The 15,979-nt window shown below is 31.4% G+C and overlaps 2 protein-coding genes across 2 annotated transcripts; both read right to left on the bottom strand.

Annotated features, from left to right (window-relative positions):
* Positions 1-5,430: 5,430 nt before the first annotated feature.
* On the bottom strand, positions 5,431-7,232 carry LOC133669239 (NADPH-dependent aldehyde reductase-like protein, chloroplastic). The gene is given in 3 exon segments (XM_062089297.1): positions 5,431-5,842; positions 5,845-6,017; positions 6,755-7,232. Coding segments are annotated over 3 exon segments (786 nt in total). The 5' UTR covers positions 7,138-7,232; the 3' UTR covers positions 5,431-5,612.
* Positions 7,233-14,101: 6,869 nt separating this feature from the next.
* On the bottom strand, positions 14,102-15,702 carry LOC133670031 (NADPH-dependent aldehyde reductase-like protein, chloroplastic). The gene is made up of 2 exons (XM_062090429.1): positions 15,550-15,702; positions 14,102-15,200 (listed from the first exon to the last, which is right to left on the bottom strand). The coding sequence occupies exon 2, from the start codon at positions 14,955-14,957 to the stop codon at positions 14,151-14,153; it is 807 nt and encodes a 268-aa protein (XP_061946413.1). The 5' UTR covers positions 14,958-15,200; positions 15,550-15,702; the 3' UTR covers positions 14,102-14,150.
* Positions 15,703-15,979: the final 277 nt, after the last annotated feature.

Genomic DNA, 15,979 nt, shown 5'->3' with positions numbered 1-15,979 from the left:
GAGAAAATTTTGTTATAAGACTAGTCGTTTTTGGTTTAAAGGAATGGATAATAGAAATACTCATTATTTGCATGCATGCATACATACATATATTTAAAAAGAAAAAGTAATGCTATCCAAGAATGGCTTATATAGGTGTCAAATAATCATTTTAACCTAAAAATTTAAACTATTAGATAAGATCTGAGAATGGTGAGATTCGAACTCGTGACCGCTTGGTCATCAAGGCTCTAATACCATATCAAAAAACCATCTCATGAATAGGTGAGATCCCAAGATATGATTTATATTATTCTCTAACAATAGGCTAGTCATCCTAGCCATTAATGGCTAGGAATGCAAATGCTAATGCATGAGAGTTTTGCATATCCCATGCATGTTATGCTAATATAAACAAAATAGACTTAGATTACGCGTTGTTTATTTCGGTAAGCAATGTATTTTTTGTTTTTTTAAAAAAAATAAGATAGATGGTATATAGTTCATCCTAGGTATAGTTAAAAAAAATTTCAGTGGCACGACCTATATAAACCTTTGTATAGCCTCTTATGAAATGAGTCAGGTGGTCTGGTCAAATTTGCTTAGGTTAGTAGCATCTAACTTTTTTTATTTTTTTATTTTAATTGATGTTTTTTTTTTAATAAACTTAATTATATTTATATTAATATCTTTTTTTCAGAGAGCCTCTTTTAAATTATGATGATTTTTTGGTTATACATTTAATTTTCAAAGAGATTTTTTGATTCATTTATGATGTTTTTATCTTTTGTATAGATAAACTATATTTTTGAAAATAAAAATATTTATTTTCAAATGATATTTCTAATATATGTAGCCTTACATATTATTATTTTATTTTTTTATTCAATCAATTTAATATTTTGTTTATTTCTATTATCGTTTGATTAAATAAAAAATGTTTTAATAAACAAAAATTAGTAAACATGATCAGGTAAATGTTCCATCTTGTAAAATTAAATATATTGATCTACATCTGTCTCTTGGTCTTTTAAATTTTATTTTTAGGTGTCGTTGATGATTTTTTATTTATTTATTAGCGCACATAGTTCTTGGTTTATTTTAGGGGTGAGCAAAAAAATTGAAAAATCGATTAAACCAAGAAAATTAAAAACAAATAACAGAAAAAACTGAACCGTGAAAAAAAATTGATTGAACCGATTAAAATTCTAAAAAAACCGTTCGGTTCGATTTTGGTTTTATAAGCCTGAAACTAAAAAACTCGAACTGAAACTGAAAAAAAATGGAAAAAAAACCGAGCCAAACCGGAAAAAACCGAGCCAAACCAAAAAAACCGAGCTAAACCAATTTGAACCTGTTTTTGTCCTAAAAAATCAAACCAAAACCGGTCTGTTTGAACCGGTTCGGTTTGGTTTCGATTTTTTTAAAAAATAAAAATTTGGTTTGGTCATTTTTTTTTTATAAAAACCGAACCGAACAAAAAATGATCACTCCTAATTTATTTGATTATATGTGTGCATAAACTTCTTAATTTGCAATTAAATTTTTTAAACTATAAAAATATGTTGAAACAACCTTCATATACAATTTTTTAATGAAAAATAAAAATATTTAACTCGTGGCAGAGCGCGGGTCAAATAACTAGTACCTTGTCTAAATGGTGTGGTCACCACCATCACCTTGTAAAGACCTCCGCCTAAACAACTAAATCTAGTACCATGAAAAAACTCTCGACTACTAGCACACCTTAACATATTTTTCTAGTCTTGATGAGTAAAAACAGGGTGCTCACGCACATAAGCTAGTCTATATATTTGTTAACAAATTCTTTACAAGTATAAGCTTTTTATGCAAGATGATACCACATTTCTAGCCAATGGTCAGAGTGCAACACACACCACACAAAATAGACATCTCATTTCTCGATCAATTACTATTTTTAGACAACATGTCATTGATATTCACTAACCACTTCACTAATGATAAAACTAGATACTATCGATTGATGATGGACACTAACATTTTCATAATTAATTGTAACATCACTCTCCACAAATCAAGGTAAGTTGAAGTTACCAAGGTCTATAAATATTTTGGGTCACTAGATAAGTATAATAAGTCATAATTTTCTCAAACTTTCTATAAATTTATGTTTTCTCTCATTCATAACTTCATCAGTAGCATTGTCTATTGGAAACTAAACAAAAAATTAGTTCATTTTCATTTCACACTTTTCACCTTTCACTAAAAAATCCCTTTCCATAACCAACAAAACTCTAGGACAAAAGAGAGTAAATAATCTATTTACCACATGGAATCCAACTCCCCCAAGTTTTCAATAACCCCCTCAACAAGTGGAAATACTTAATGATGTTATTACAATAATACAATTGCATCTTCACACTCTTTCTATTGCACAACAAGAAGTTCATATGAATACATTTTAAGTATGCAATAATGACTCCAATTACATAAAGAGCTAGGTCAAATGACATGTAAGTGAGTAGTGCTCACACTCCTACACTTAAAAGGAGTTACATTCATCGCTCTCACATAAGACATTTCAAATAAGAATTTAGTCATTATCGATCTCCATCTGAGTCTCACTCACACACACCTTATAGAAAAAAACCTAGGTGTGAGATGAGATCTATTACTCTACAACTTCTTGAGCATAACTCTTATCAAGTAGGAGAATCTTTATTTTATCATAGAATATTGCACATTCGACTCTCCAAAGCATGTGTCTATGCAAAAGCCAGTTTAAACAACTATGAGGAATTCACTAACCTTCGAGAGCACATATAAAACATGAGAAGCATCCCAAAGCATGTCACACAAGATAATGGCTCTATGTGCAAAGTTTTTCCAATAATATTTTACGGATTTGCACATACATAGTACTGTGGTTTAAAGCTCGACTATATTTTCTATTTTAATGATCTCAACTCTAAACTCATCTCTTGCTTTAATATAAATATTACAGCTAAAAAGAGCACTATCGAGCTTTTTATCATCACATAGTAAGAAAGATATGAACATTATAATCTATCTTCAAAGGTTTAATAAGAAAATTCTCAACATCGAAAGACTTCTTGAACTCATTATCACTGAAACCTTGATTAATAGAGTCTATAACTATTCTTTATGAGAAATGTTATATACTCTCCCTCATAAAAATCTTTTTAGTATTAAACAGGCAATGAAAAATTATATCATGGTGGAAGAAGCAAGCGTGATCAGACAAGATCACCTATGTTTTCACCGAACAGATTCTCTCTAATGTCACTAGTATTTAATCAAAGCATCTAAAAGGAACACCAAAGGAGATATTCATTATCACCTTACATTCTCATAGCTCTTAATTATTCTTATGACCATCACACATACTAAGATGCTAGTTACTATCATAAAGAAAGAACTTGTGCCAAAAAACATAGTTCAGATTTTTATTTGGCCTTATATATTTATCATTTAAGAAGCTTGAAGTTCAATTTTTTTAATAAAAAAATAGAAGTATTTGTTAAAAAGGTTTGCTTTTTAATAAAGGAAATATATTATTTTAGAAAAGTATATAAAATTGATAACGAGATAAAGGATTAATGGTGAAACAAACTAATTTTTTCTTAAAGCAAGTAAATTCGAGAGGAACTATTATTTTTCTTAAAATTATTTTTTAATGAAGATTGTGAACTTTTGTTTTGAATGTCTCATTGTGTATTTATAGCTTGTGAGTCTTTTCCTTTTATGAAGAAGAAGGTCTGAAGTGTAATTTTATCCTGAAAGCATTTAATGAGATATAAATATCATTTACATCTATATTAATGTTTGATAGATATATGATGGGTTCCCGGAGGACTTTTATACACCTAAAATGTGTAGGGAGATTAGGATTCAAGACATCAAATGTAGTTAAGTTCATGGAGGCTGAGCTCTTCCCCTAGACTAGACCCAAAGGAGGAGGGTCATATCCTTGGACGTGCTCCAGGTAGGATGGTAATTTTCTTAGGCATGCCCTAAGGAAAATGGTGGACGTGCTAAAGGAGGATGGTCATTTCATTGGGCGTTCCAAGAAAGGATGTGGTCATTCCCTTGGGTGTGTCCAAGAGAGGATGGTGGGTGTGCCAAGAGAGAATGGTCATTCTCTTAGACGTGCCCAAAGAAGGATGTGCATTCTCTTGGGCTTGACACACTATCAATCTCAATCGTGTTTGGATCTAGCTAGCGCTAGACTCGGCGTTTCCAATGTTGGCACACTGCCAAACCTAATCGCGTTTGGGTCTAGCTAGCGTTAGACCCAGCGCTCCCAGGGCTTGGCACACTGCCAAGCCTAGCACGCCTTCATTGGACGTACTTGTTTTCTTGAAAATTTATATTCATAAATCTTTCTTAATCCAGTGTTTTTTTGGTAAAAATATACTAATAAAAACTTGATTAATCAATTAGTATTTTAATTGAGATACCTGTTATTGTTTTCTGAATTATGGATTACCATCAAATGCATATATGTTTGTTTCACGTGTAATAAGTACTGCAAAAATATTGGGTTGGGTTTTCTTCCTTTTTCTTCCATCCCTTGAAACTATTTTCCTTGAAACCCCAAACATGCTTGCTAATTCAATATAAAAAACCAGAAATATATGTATTAACTTGCATGAGACGCAGCTTATGTTAGATAGAATGTTATTAGATGATTATTATCTTTTCTCTGTGTATAACCAACCTCTTATTCGATCAGTTATTTAGGTTTCCTAATTTCCTTCATTTTTCTCTCTCAAAGCTCTCCGTAGGATGTCCCCTGCAACACATCTCTTTTTTGTGGGGTTGTCAGCTTAATTAATTCCAACAAATGGAGTAGCTGTTGTCATCCAGGTTCATGACAGCAGCATCCGGATAAGTGGAACTCTGCCCTGAAATGTTCAACATGGTTGTGGAAAAAAAGAAATTTCTGCCTTCTGAATGTTGCAAAAAAGCGATGTCATTGTCATGAATGCAGTGCAGAGTGTAGAACGTATATAAATAACCTTCGATAAAGATTTTATGTTTACGCATAAATGCAACATCCCTGTTTCTCAGTAAGGATGGCTACAAATACTGGTCTAAAAGTTACCAACCTCAAATCCTGAGGAAACATTCAAACATAGTTAATTGTACTTAAACTTGCCATCCTGGGGAAACAACATTCAAACATATAATACCCATCTCTGTTCGTTCAACCAAGTAGATCAATCATGCATTAGTAGCTCACAACCTGACGAGGAGACAGAACTGATTCACAAATATAGAGCTCATTCAGTGGGCCTCGCTTGATTTTGCTAAGCAAATACATTCAATGATGGTCAAATGCAAATCTGAACCTCATCTTCTGTTTTGAATTCTGTACAGGACATGTATTGCCAGAGGAAGTGGTTTATTCAAGGTAAATTAACAAATACTTGAGAAGCCTTGAAATATGAAAACGTAATATTTTATCATTCATTATAAAACTGCTTATGAAAACACTAAGCATTTTCATACTAATCTGCATTTGTGCCTAGCATGCAATTCAAGCTGGTTGACACAACTTTGAACAGAAACTTTTAAAACGTAGAGAATTGTTCTTTCAAAAACTAGTAGGATGCATTTTTTAAATCTTACACATAACCACCATTGGCCCGAATTACCTGACCATTAATCCACTCACTAGCATCAGTAGCCATAAACCCAACAACCTCTGCAACGTCCTTGGTCTCACCAAGCCGGCCTAGCGGGGACTCCTCTATGTTCTTCTTTATCTGCTCCTCAGTTTTTCCAGCAAAATACATCTCTGTTGCAATAGGCCCTGGTGCAACGCAATTTGCAGTAATCCCAGTTCCCTTCAGTTAGCTAATATCCTTATAATTGTCTCCACTGCAGCCTTTGATGCTGCATATGCCCCAAATCCGGGCTTCAATCCACCAACCATAGATGATGATAATAGTATTATCCGACCACCACCACCACGTTTCAGCCGATTTGCTGCTTCCTTGCAGCATAAAAATGCACCTCTAGTGTTGACACTGACAACAACAACGTTTTTAAAGTTGAGTCATAAATCATGCTGCTTTGATATGAGATACAAAAAGGAACTTGTATGCATTATAGCATTAATCTGAGTTGGAATTTGTTGCAAATTCTTTGCCTTAAAAAACAACTCTTTATAGGTCCCCGCGTTCAACTTCACTATAAAATTTCAAGTACCCTCTCCTGAGCCAAGTTATTTAGATAACATTAGGTTATCAATTTTTGACTAAAATTTCCAATTAAAGCTAAACAGACCTTTAAAGATCTGGTTTCAAGCACCCTATCCATATTGGACTGGAAACAAATAAGGAAAAGAAGAGAACCCTTTGCATATGCCCAGAATTTCCCATCAATGTTTTCGTCTTCCCAGCTTCAAGCTGACAATTCAAGCATTATGTCTTTGTTGATCTTAAATTATCACGTGCAATATTTGGTTTGTTTTCTAATTGATGAAACATTGATATTTTTCTGCTAATTTTACCACTATAACTAGTTGTTCTCATTGAATCATTGCTCGAAAGAATTATTCTCAAAAGCCAAACTTTATCCAGAATCTGATTCAGTCATCAAGTAATAATTTATTTCAGTAATTTTCCGACAGCATATCAAAATATACATTTTTGTTTTACCTTCAAGCTATCATACAGGAAATTCACTATTTACTAAAAACAAAAGCCAAAAAAAAAAAGAGCTAAAGTAAAAAAGACATCTCTTTGTTGGTTTCTGAAAATACCTGAAAATATGGTCAAAATCCTCCAGGGAAGTGTTGGGAATGGAAGGATATTTAGGATCCAATACACCAGCACAGTTAACCAAGACATGAAGTTGAGAGCCAAAGACTCTTTCAGCCTCATCAAAGAGAAACTTGACCTGGGCTGGATCGGAAACATTAGCTTGAGCTACTATGGCTCGTGGGGTATTGCCAACACAGGAAGAATTGATGTCATTAGCAACAAGATCAGCCTGTTCCTTGTTGGAAGTGTAATTGATAACAAGCTTTGCACCAAGTGAAGCCAAGTGGATGGCTATGGCTTTGCCAATGCCACGGGATGAGCCTGTGACTATGGCTACACGATCCTGGAGAGGGAGAGACAGTAGAGGTGTTGGGGCGGTCATGGTGTTGTGTTGCTGAAGAAGGAGAGGAGGGGCTTAGAGTACCAAAGCAAGATTCTATTTAAACACGGCAAGCCAGACTTTTGGATTGAACAAGCTGTTGGGATTATTACGGTGCTATTTTGTAAATATTAAAAAAATATTTTTAAAAATTTATTTTTTTATATCAATATATCAGTTCAATTAAAAATATTTTTTAATCATGAAAACAAAACACTAACCTTCGAAGCTACACTCTAAAGGCCAACCAATTAACCCACCTAGGTAATGTTCGGTATACGGGATGAATGAAGGATGAGGATGGTGTTATTTTTTAAAATATTTTTTATTTAAAAATATATTAAAATAAAATATTTTATTATTATTTTTTAATTTATTTTTAATATCAACATGTTAAAATAATTTTAAAAAATTTAAAATTTTTAAAAAACATAGTTAAATTACGCTCCCAATCACTCTCTAAATTACAATAAATAATTAATTATTTTGTCTTGTGTTTAATATACATTGCACATGGTATAAATTTCAATAATTCTAAATTTTTCCAAACATCCTTTATATTGTCTGATCTAATATTTTCATTTTCATTTAAATTCTAATTTCAATAATTTAAATTAGATGATTATACTTTACTCTCTACTTATAACCATGTTTTTAGGTTTTTATTATTTTAAATGTATCAAATAACAATTTTATATTTTATTGTCATCCATATATTGAGTAAATCAATACAATTATTTTACTTCTTATAATTTTGTATGTGACAAAATAGAAATAGTGTTAAAATATTATCAATGAAATATATTTATTCTCAATATAAATCCATTTTATAACTCAAATTTAGAATTTATTTGAAAACTCATTCCATTTTATCTTGTAACAGTTTGTTTTATCAACCTGTTAAATCCAAGCATGTCTGCCAATTAAAATTAATATTTTTAGAGATATTGAAGGATTAAATTGAGGGAAAAAAATAAAAAGTGTATATTAAAATAAGAAGTTAAAATATCAATACTAATCAATAACTGAAACATTGATTAATATAAAAATATTATGTCTTAATTATAAAAATATTTTATTAAAAGAGAATACCGATATAAATAATATATATCCAAACAATTAGATTATAATAATTTTTTGAATAATTTAAGAGATCTTAAAATTTATTGTCTTTATTTCTTTTATTTCATATATTTGCAAAAAAGAATGCAATATGCATGTTAAATATGTTAAAAAATAATTATAGTAAATATTCTTGATTATTTTGTTATCAATAAAAGTAAGAAATTAAGTAATTGAACAACTTAAAAGAATCAAGAAATTATTTTAATATCTAATTAAAGAAGATGATCAAGCATTTATATAATTTAGTTTATTATATTTATTTATCTGTCTAATTATATGATTATATAAAATCTATATGAATTAAGTTATTAACAACATTCTATTCTATTTTAATTTTTTATTAAAAATAAAATAAGAGAAATTATATTGATCAATAATATTGAATTGTTACATATGGGTATATCTATAGAGTTAATACAATAAAAAGACTATTATAACAAATCAAACCAAGTTATAATTATAAATTTTTTTTTAATATCCTTTTATGGTAATCTTCAAGTAATCATGTTTGATTTCGTGGTTGGTTCTAATTGCTTCATAATTTCATCTACATTATATTCTCCGATAAAATGAAAGTGCACAACATAAACTTTTTTAATTTTTTTAAAAAATATTATTAATAGGTATGAGCAATTATTGAAATTAAAAACCTGAATAGTATATTTAATTATAATTACTTTTATAAAAGCACATTATTAATTGCCTTAGATATTCTCTAGCAAAAAGTTATAAGAAATGAATATGAAAAAAAAATTATTTTAACAACTTGACTGTAATTTTTATCAACTTTTTTTGGATATATATTTTATGTGTGAATTTTTTAACTGTTATTCGTATTGTGAATCATGTATTTATCTATAATAGTTAATTGTATTATGTCATGTGTGAAAATTATAAAATAAGATGGATTTTTAAGTATATATAAAACGATTTTATTCTGACGAATCTAAATTTAATGAGATTAAAACCCCAACAACTATGGACTTCGGGCAACACATCTGAGCCCATTTTATGCTTCTAATAGACTTAGGCAACTCATCTGGGCCTAACACTCTCTCGGTAATTTTGAAGGATCTTCATGTGAGTCTTTTAATATTTTATATTAATTCAATATATATTATTTTGAGTAGAATACAACTCATAATATCACAGGGATGAAATGATTCTTTAATCCCTCATCTCCATAAAAAACTAAGACTTATAGGCTATTAATACTCCACAAATCCTTCAATTTCCAGGTTCATAATATCTTCATTTTTAATATTTCTAACAAATATATTTTTAAAGTCTATCTCTCTAAAATATTATTGCACTTTCTCTCTCTAAAAAGATAATTACTTAAATATATGAGAGTCGTCATATCTATGAAATGGGATATTTTATATGTACCAGCAATCAACCACCTTTGCCTACCAGACATTAGGTACAAGCTACCATCCACCTTCACTAGAAAAAATAAATCAAATTAACCGATTATCCAATACATAAACATTGTTCATAAGCTACTTGGATTTTTTAGGACCTCATCATTGGCATCGTCTGTGGGAAATGGATAAAAAATCAGTTCATTCATATTCCTTAAAAGTTCTTTTCATGAATGACAAAACCTCAACGCAATGGTAGCTATGCTAGTGGCTATGTCTACGTCTACGCCAATGACATGCCAATGGTTATACCTGCAATTACACCTACGGCTACACCCTATTTGGTTACGCCAGTGGCTACACTTACAGCGATGCCCATGACTATGTCTATGGCTATGCCCACCAAATTTTTTCATGGTGGCTTGTATATGTCAAATTGTCATCGAGACTTAAGGGCTATAATAATACACACACAAAAAAAGTTCCACCCGCTAGGTGAGCACAACTCTTCAAGGGATAGATTTAGTCTTCCTAGTGCAATAGCATAACTTTTCAAATGATGGACTTGATCTCTCTAGCGCAATAACATCACTCTTTAAAGGATAGGTATAAGTCTTCCTAATATAATAGCACCACTTTACAATGGATGAGTATGAGGTCTTTCTAATGTAATAGCACTACACTCAAAAGGATGAATTTGGTCTTCCTAATGCAATAACACCACTCTCCAAATGATGGGTATGAAGTCTCCCTAGTGCAATAGCATCACTCTCTAAGAGATGAACTTGGTTTCTCTAGTTCAGTAACACCATCTCTAATGGGTTCCTCTTGGACACTTAGAAATTTTATAAGTATGGGCTCTACCTTAAATGAGTTCCTCAAAAGGGTTCCTTTAAATGGGTTCCTCCCCAATAAATTTTCTAAGTACAATCTCTACCCTCAATAGGTTCCTTTAATAGGTTCCTTTCATAGATTCCTCCTAACTACTTAGAAATTTTCTAAGTATGGGCTCCATCATTCATGGGTTCCCCTCAATCACATAGAATTTTTTTTAAGTACAGGCTCGTTTTCTATGAGTTTCTTCAACTGTTAGAAAATTTTTTTAGGTATGGATTCCTTTATGGTTTCACCTTACCCTCTTGGAGAATTTTCTAAGTATGGGTTCCTCTATGGTTCCCCTCTACATTCTTAGAAATTCTTTTTTCAACCAGGGTACATGCCCCCACACATGGGCTCTCCAATATATTACCTTGAGTTTTCACCCCTCGTCTCATACGAAGAAAATTCAACAAACTCATCATAGTAATCAGGTATTTTTATAAGTTTTTGCGTATCAATATTATATATCACATAGGTGAAATGTCTTTTCAACCTTTTCTCTTCATAAAAGAACAAGACTCATAAGTTATATATACCCCATGAATCTTTCAAACTCCAGGTTCATAATTTCTTTATTCTCAACATTTTTAGCATATATATTTTCAAAGTCTTTCTCTTTAAAATATTATTGTATTTTCTCTCTTTTAAAAGATACTTAAGCATTTGAGAGTCCTCACATCTATAAAAAATGATCTTTTACGGGTACTAGCTACCAACTACCTTAGCCCACCAGGCACTAAGACCAACTACCTTAGTAAGGCAGAATGAATCAAATTGTTAAAACCAAGAGATTAATTGATTATCTAACATATAAACCTTGCTCCTAAGCTACTTGAAATTTTTGGGAACTCATCATACTCATAATTTATATATGAAATTTTTTGAATTTTTCTAATTAATTACCAGATACTTTTGTTGGTTTGATTGAATCATTGTACATAATGTTGATGATATGGTCCTGCGATCAAAGTTAATACTTGGTTAGAATTGAACCAAAAAATAATGAACATATTGTGTTCATTTCTAATATATATATAGTTTTTCTTAAAACTTTTGTATAAGTGGAAAAAAATTCAATATTCTTAGAAAATATATAAAAATTCAATCTCCAAAATAAATTCTCATTTGTAATTAAGAATATAATAATAAATAATAAATTTTACATGAAGAAATGTAATCCTAAAATCATTCCAGTGGAAAATAAAAATTAGTAAAAGTCTAAAACCAATTAGATTAAAAACTATAAAATTCTACTAGATCAACTTGGTGTGCTCCAAACCTGACCAGACTAACCTAGTCAAAACACAATTTAACTTTAAAAAATTACAAGATGATTTCATTTAAAAAAAATATATATATATTAAGATGAAGATGTTTTGGATCAATCCAAGTTAACAATCAAACTCGCAATTCAACTTATGGACCCGGTTTGATTTAATAACTTTTTTAAAAAAACTATTTAATTATACAATATTAAAAATATATGTGAGCGAGAAAGCAACCAAATTAAATTTAAAAAGAATATATCATGAAGGGCTTTACAAAAAGAGAACTTGCTAATAGTGTGTGTGTGTGTGTGTGTGTGTGTGTGTGTGTGTAGTCTTATTCGAAAACAAAGTAAAAATAAAAGGGTATTTAATAAAATAATATCCCAAAAATATTTTAAAACAATTATTTTAATGAATTTTAATTAAATTGATGGAAGTGTTTGGGTGTAGGTGGGTCATCGCACCTTGCTCATTTAAAAACAAGTCAGCATTTTGCAGTGATCTTTTTTCTTCTTCTTCTTAAAATGGGTGGTTGACACATCATTCACCCATTATTTTTATTAAAAAAAAACATAAATTTGTCATATGCAGTGGTAGATAATGTATCACTTACTAGTTATACTCCAATCATCTTAGGAGGTCAAAAGGTTGTCAAAAAAATCAAATTCCAACTCTTTGGATCCTAAAAAGACTCGTTTTCAACCTTTTTTCACTTAAAAACATGTAAGAAACGCTTTATATATCTCAATAAACTCATATCTAACCTCAAAAAACCCTTTAAAAATAAAAAATTCATCCCAATTTCAAAAAATAATCTCAAGCTCCAATCTCTTTTTCAACAAGATGATGGGTAAAAAATACCTCAATAAAACTTCTTTAATCAAATAGGACTCATTGACACCAAGAACGATTTTTTTTATCACCTGCATGTGCCTAACCATCCACTTTCTTTCTTCTCCCTTGTTTCTCGGTGACTTTCTCTCTCCTCTTTCAAACTCAAGGACTAAAACATGAATAAAATTAAGTTTTGGACCAAAATGTAAAACCTTTAACAAATAAGAATCATAATTGAAAAAAAAATCATTGGGGACTAGAATTTTTAAAAACATGCCTTGTGAATAGTAAAAAAGGAGACAGAAAAAACTTAATTTTTGTTTTAGTGTCCAAGTTAATCACCAGAGTTTGAATTTTTTTTGTAATAAAATTGAATTCTATCAGGATATTTTTATTTAAAGCGAAACAAAACAAATCATAAAGTCTTCTTTCTTATAAAGTGGCTTGTAAGCATTTATCCAAGCTCCGATCAATGTTGTTTTCTATTCCGTTGAATTCATCACGGCATCCTCTTCCTCATAAGGTGGTATGTGTTGGAGGAGGGGGTCTTATGTGGTTCCAACAATCCATTCTTTTCCTTTTCTTTTTCTTTCTTTTTTCTCCCTCCTTACCTCGGTTTTCATGACTAGCTTAGGTTATTCTTCCCTTCAGGCTTAAATATTTTTCTATTTTTCAATTATAGTCCCTTTACTCTTAATTTTTTAAAAAATAAAGGACCTGAACAATATCTTGTAAAATCGATGTAGGGACAATTATTTGATACAATGGTGAACACATAAAAAATAAATCAAAATAAATTATCAACCAAAAACCATAATCAACACAACATTAAAGGACGAAATTGAAAAAAAAATGATAAGTTAAAAAAAAAATAAAGGACCAAACTTGAAAGCACTTTTAAAAAGATATAAAAAAATTTAATTTTTTAAAAAATAAGGACCAGAGCAATATTTTGCAAAATCGATCATCAACCAATGTAGGGACAATTATTTGATACAATAGTGAACACATAAAAAACAAATCAAAATAAATTATCAACCAAAAACCTTAATCAACACAGCATTGAAGGACGAAATTAAAAAAAAAATCTGATAAGTTAAAAAAAATAGAGAACCAAACTTGAAAGCACTTTTAAAAAGATAGAAAAAAAAACGACAAGAGGGTTACTCGTCTCCTTTTTTAGTTTTTTGGTTTTAAATCAAAACATTTTTCCGATTTCACCTCATGTAAAAAACAAATTAAAATTAGTTATCAACCCTAAATTTCAATAAACACATAAATTAAGGACTAATTTGGAAGTAAAAGAAATTAAATAATTAAAGGAACAAAAAGATCAAAATGCAAAAAGAATAAAACATGAATAGTATTTGTCCCTCGCCCTTTAGTTAGTTTCTTAATCTTAATTGCAAGAATGGAGAATCTTTAAGCTTCTAATATTATTAGTGTACGTCTATTAATAAAATGAAGAAAAACTTAAAAATGGTAGAAGAGGTAAAATAAAAAAAAAAGGAGGGGAAAGGAAAATAAAATTAACACACATGCTCAATTAAACAACAAATCCACCGTTAACTCTAATAACCTGGCCATTGATCCACTCCCCAGCATCACTAGCTATGAATCCTACAACCTTACTTATATCCTCGGGCTCTCCAAGTCGGTTCAAAGGGCAAGCATCCGCAATTCTCTTTAATGTTTCCTCAGTTTTACCTGCAAAAAACAATTCTGTCGCCACAGGACCTGGAGCAACACAATTAGCAGTTATTCCTGTACCCTTCAGCTCCTTGGCCACTATCCTTGTCATTGTCTCCACGGCTGCCTTGGAAGCAGTATAGGCCGCATAACCTGGTGTGGGTGCTCCAACAAGAGATGTTGATATCATGATGATTCTTCCACCACCCCCATGGGCCCACCGATTAGTTGCCTCTCGACAACACAGGAATGCCCCTTTAGTATTGACATTAAAGGTCATATCCCAATCCTCCACTGTTGTGTTAGCCAAGATGGGATACTTTGGATCGAGCACCCCAGCACAATGTGCAAGTATATGAATCTTTGAGCCAAATTCTTCTTCAGTTCTGCTGAATAGTTGCTTGACTTGATCTGGGTCTGAAACGTCAGCTTTGATGGCGATTGCTTGAGGATGTGAAGACGGTGCTGAGGCGTTGAGCTCAGAAGCTAGGAGATCAGCTTGATTGGAGTTTGAAGCATAGTTGATGACAACTCTTGCACCGAGGGAGTGAAGGTGGATGGAAATGGCTCGGCCAATGCCACCTGAAGCACCAGTTACTATTGCAACCCGGCCATCAAGGGGAAGGGAAGAGGACACCACCTCCTTGGTAATGTTACCGGCCATGATGAAGATTTGGTGTGTTCAGAACTCAAGAGAAACGGAAAGCGGTTTTCGTACTTCGGACTTCGGATCTTAAATGCAAATGGATCATTGCTTGATACTCGGGCTTAAATATATGTGTTTCAAATAAAATAATAGTTCTCTCAAGATGCATCTTTCCATAACTAAAGGTTTCAAAACGCCAGAACTGTCCTTTAGAGCCTATTTCAATACGTGGCTGAAGCGGGGGCAACTTGGTCTCTGCACCTGATAAGATATTAATGCCAGTCGGCAGCAGCCATGTTAGAACAAACTATTGGTAGCATGTTCTACAGAAAGTCAACATAGTTGAATGGCAAACAAAAATGCGTAACCAGTGAGATCAATCATGCATCATCAGATACATCAGTCTTACCTCAACATTTATTATAAAGTGCAAAACAAGGAAAGAGGCTATAAAACTAGAATATAATTTACATATTCAACGACGCCTTTTATCAACGAGTAGAAGGACGAAGCAGGGAGGGAGGTGTAAGAATTTTTATGATATTAAATATTGCTAGTACAAAATGAGTTCAACAGGTACCAACTGAATTAGGACAATTTTCCTGCTTACCAAAGCAAGACGGCACTGTAGAAGTGCTTGAAATGCTTGTTTTTTCTCTTCTTTTCCTGACCAAGGTACTCTGATTTATTAACAAACAAAATGGTTTGATCTCTGTTCTTGTCTTGAAATCTTTGGAAAGAAAAAAAAGCCTAAGCAAGTTAGATATATAATAAGTATAGAAAGAACAAACCTATCTCGAAAAAAAGGAAAAAACACAATTGCTATAACAGAAGGTATAGAACATAAAAACCGGCTGATGGCATTTTCTCGTATAAATATATTATCACAAAAGCAGATGTGAACAACATTGGTGATTGTATGCTATTATGATATAGCTGGAAAAATAATTGACACTGGTTTACCATGGTTTTTTTTTTTTCCTTTTAAATCTCATTCTTCATTATTGACAACTCATTGTTTGAGAAAGAGAAAGCATGAT

The sequence above is a fragment of the Populus nigra genome, chromosome 12 (genome assembly GCF_951802175.1).
Source record: "Populus nigra chromosome 12, ddPopNigr1.1, whole genome shotgun sequence".
Taxonomy (NCBI): Eukaryota; Viridiplantae; Streptophyta; class Magnoliopsida; order Malpighiales; family Salicaceae; genus Populus; species Populus nigra.
Note: the sequence above shows the minus strand (reverse complement) of the source record. Positions and strands in the feature narration are given on the sequence as shown.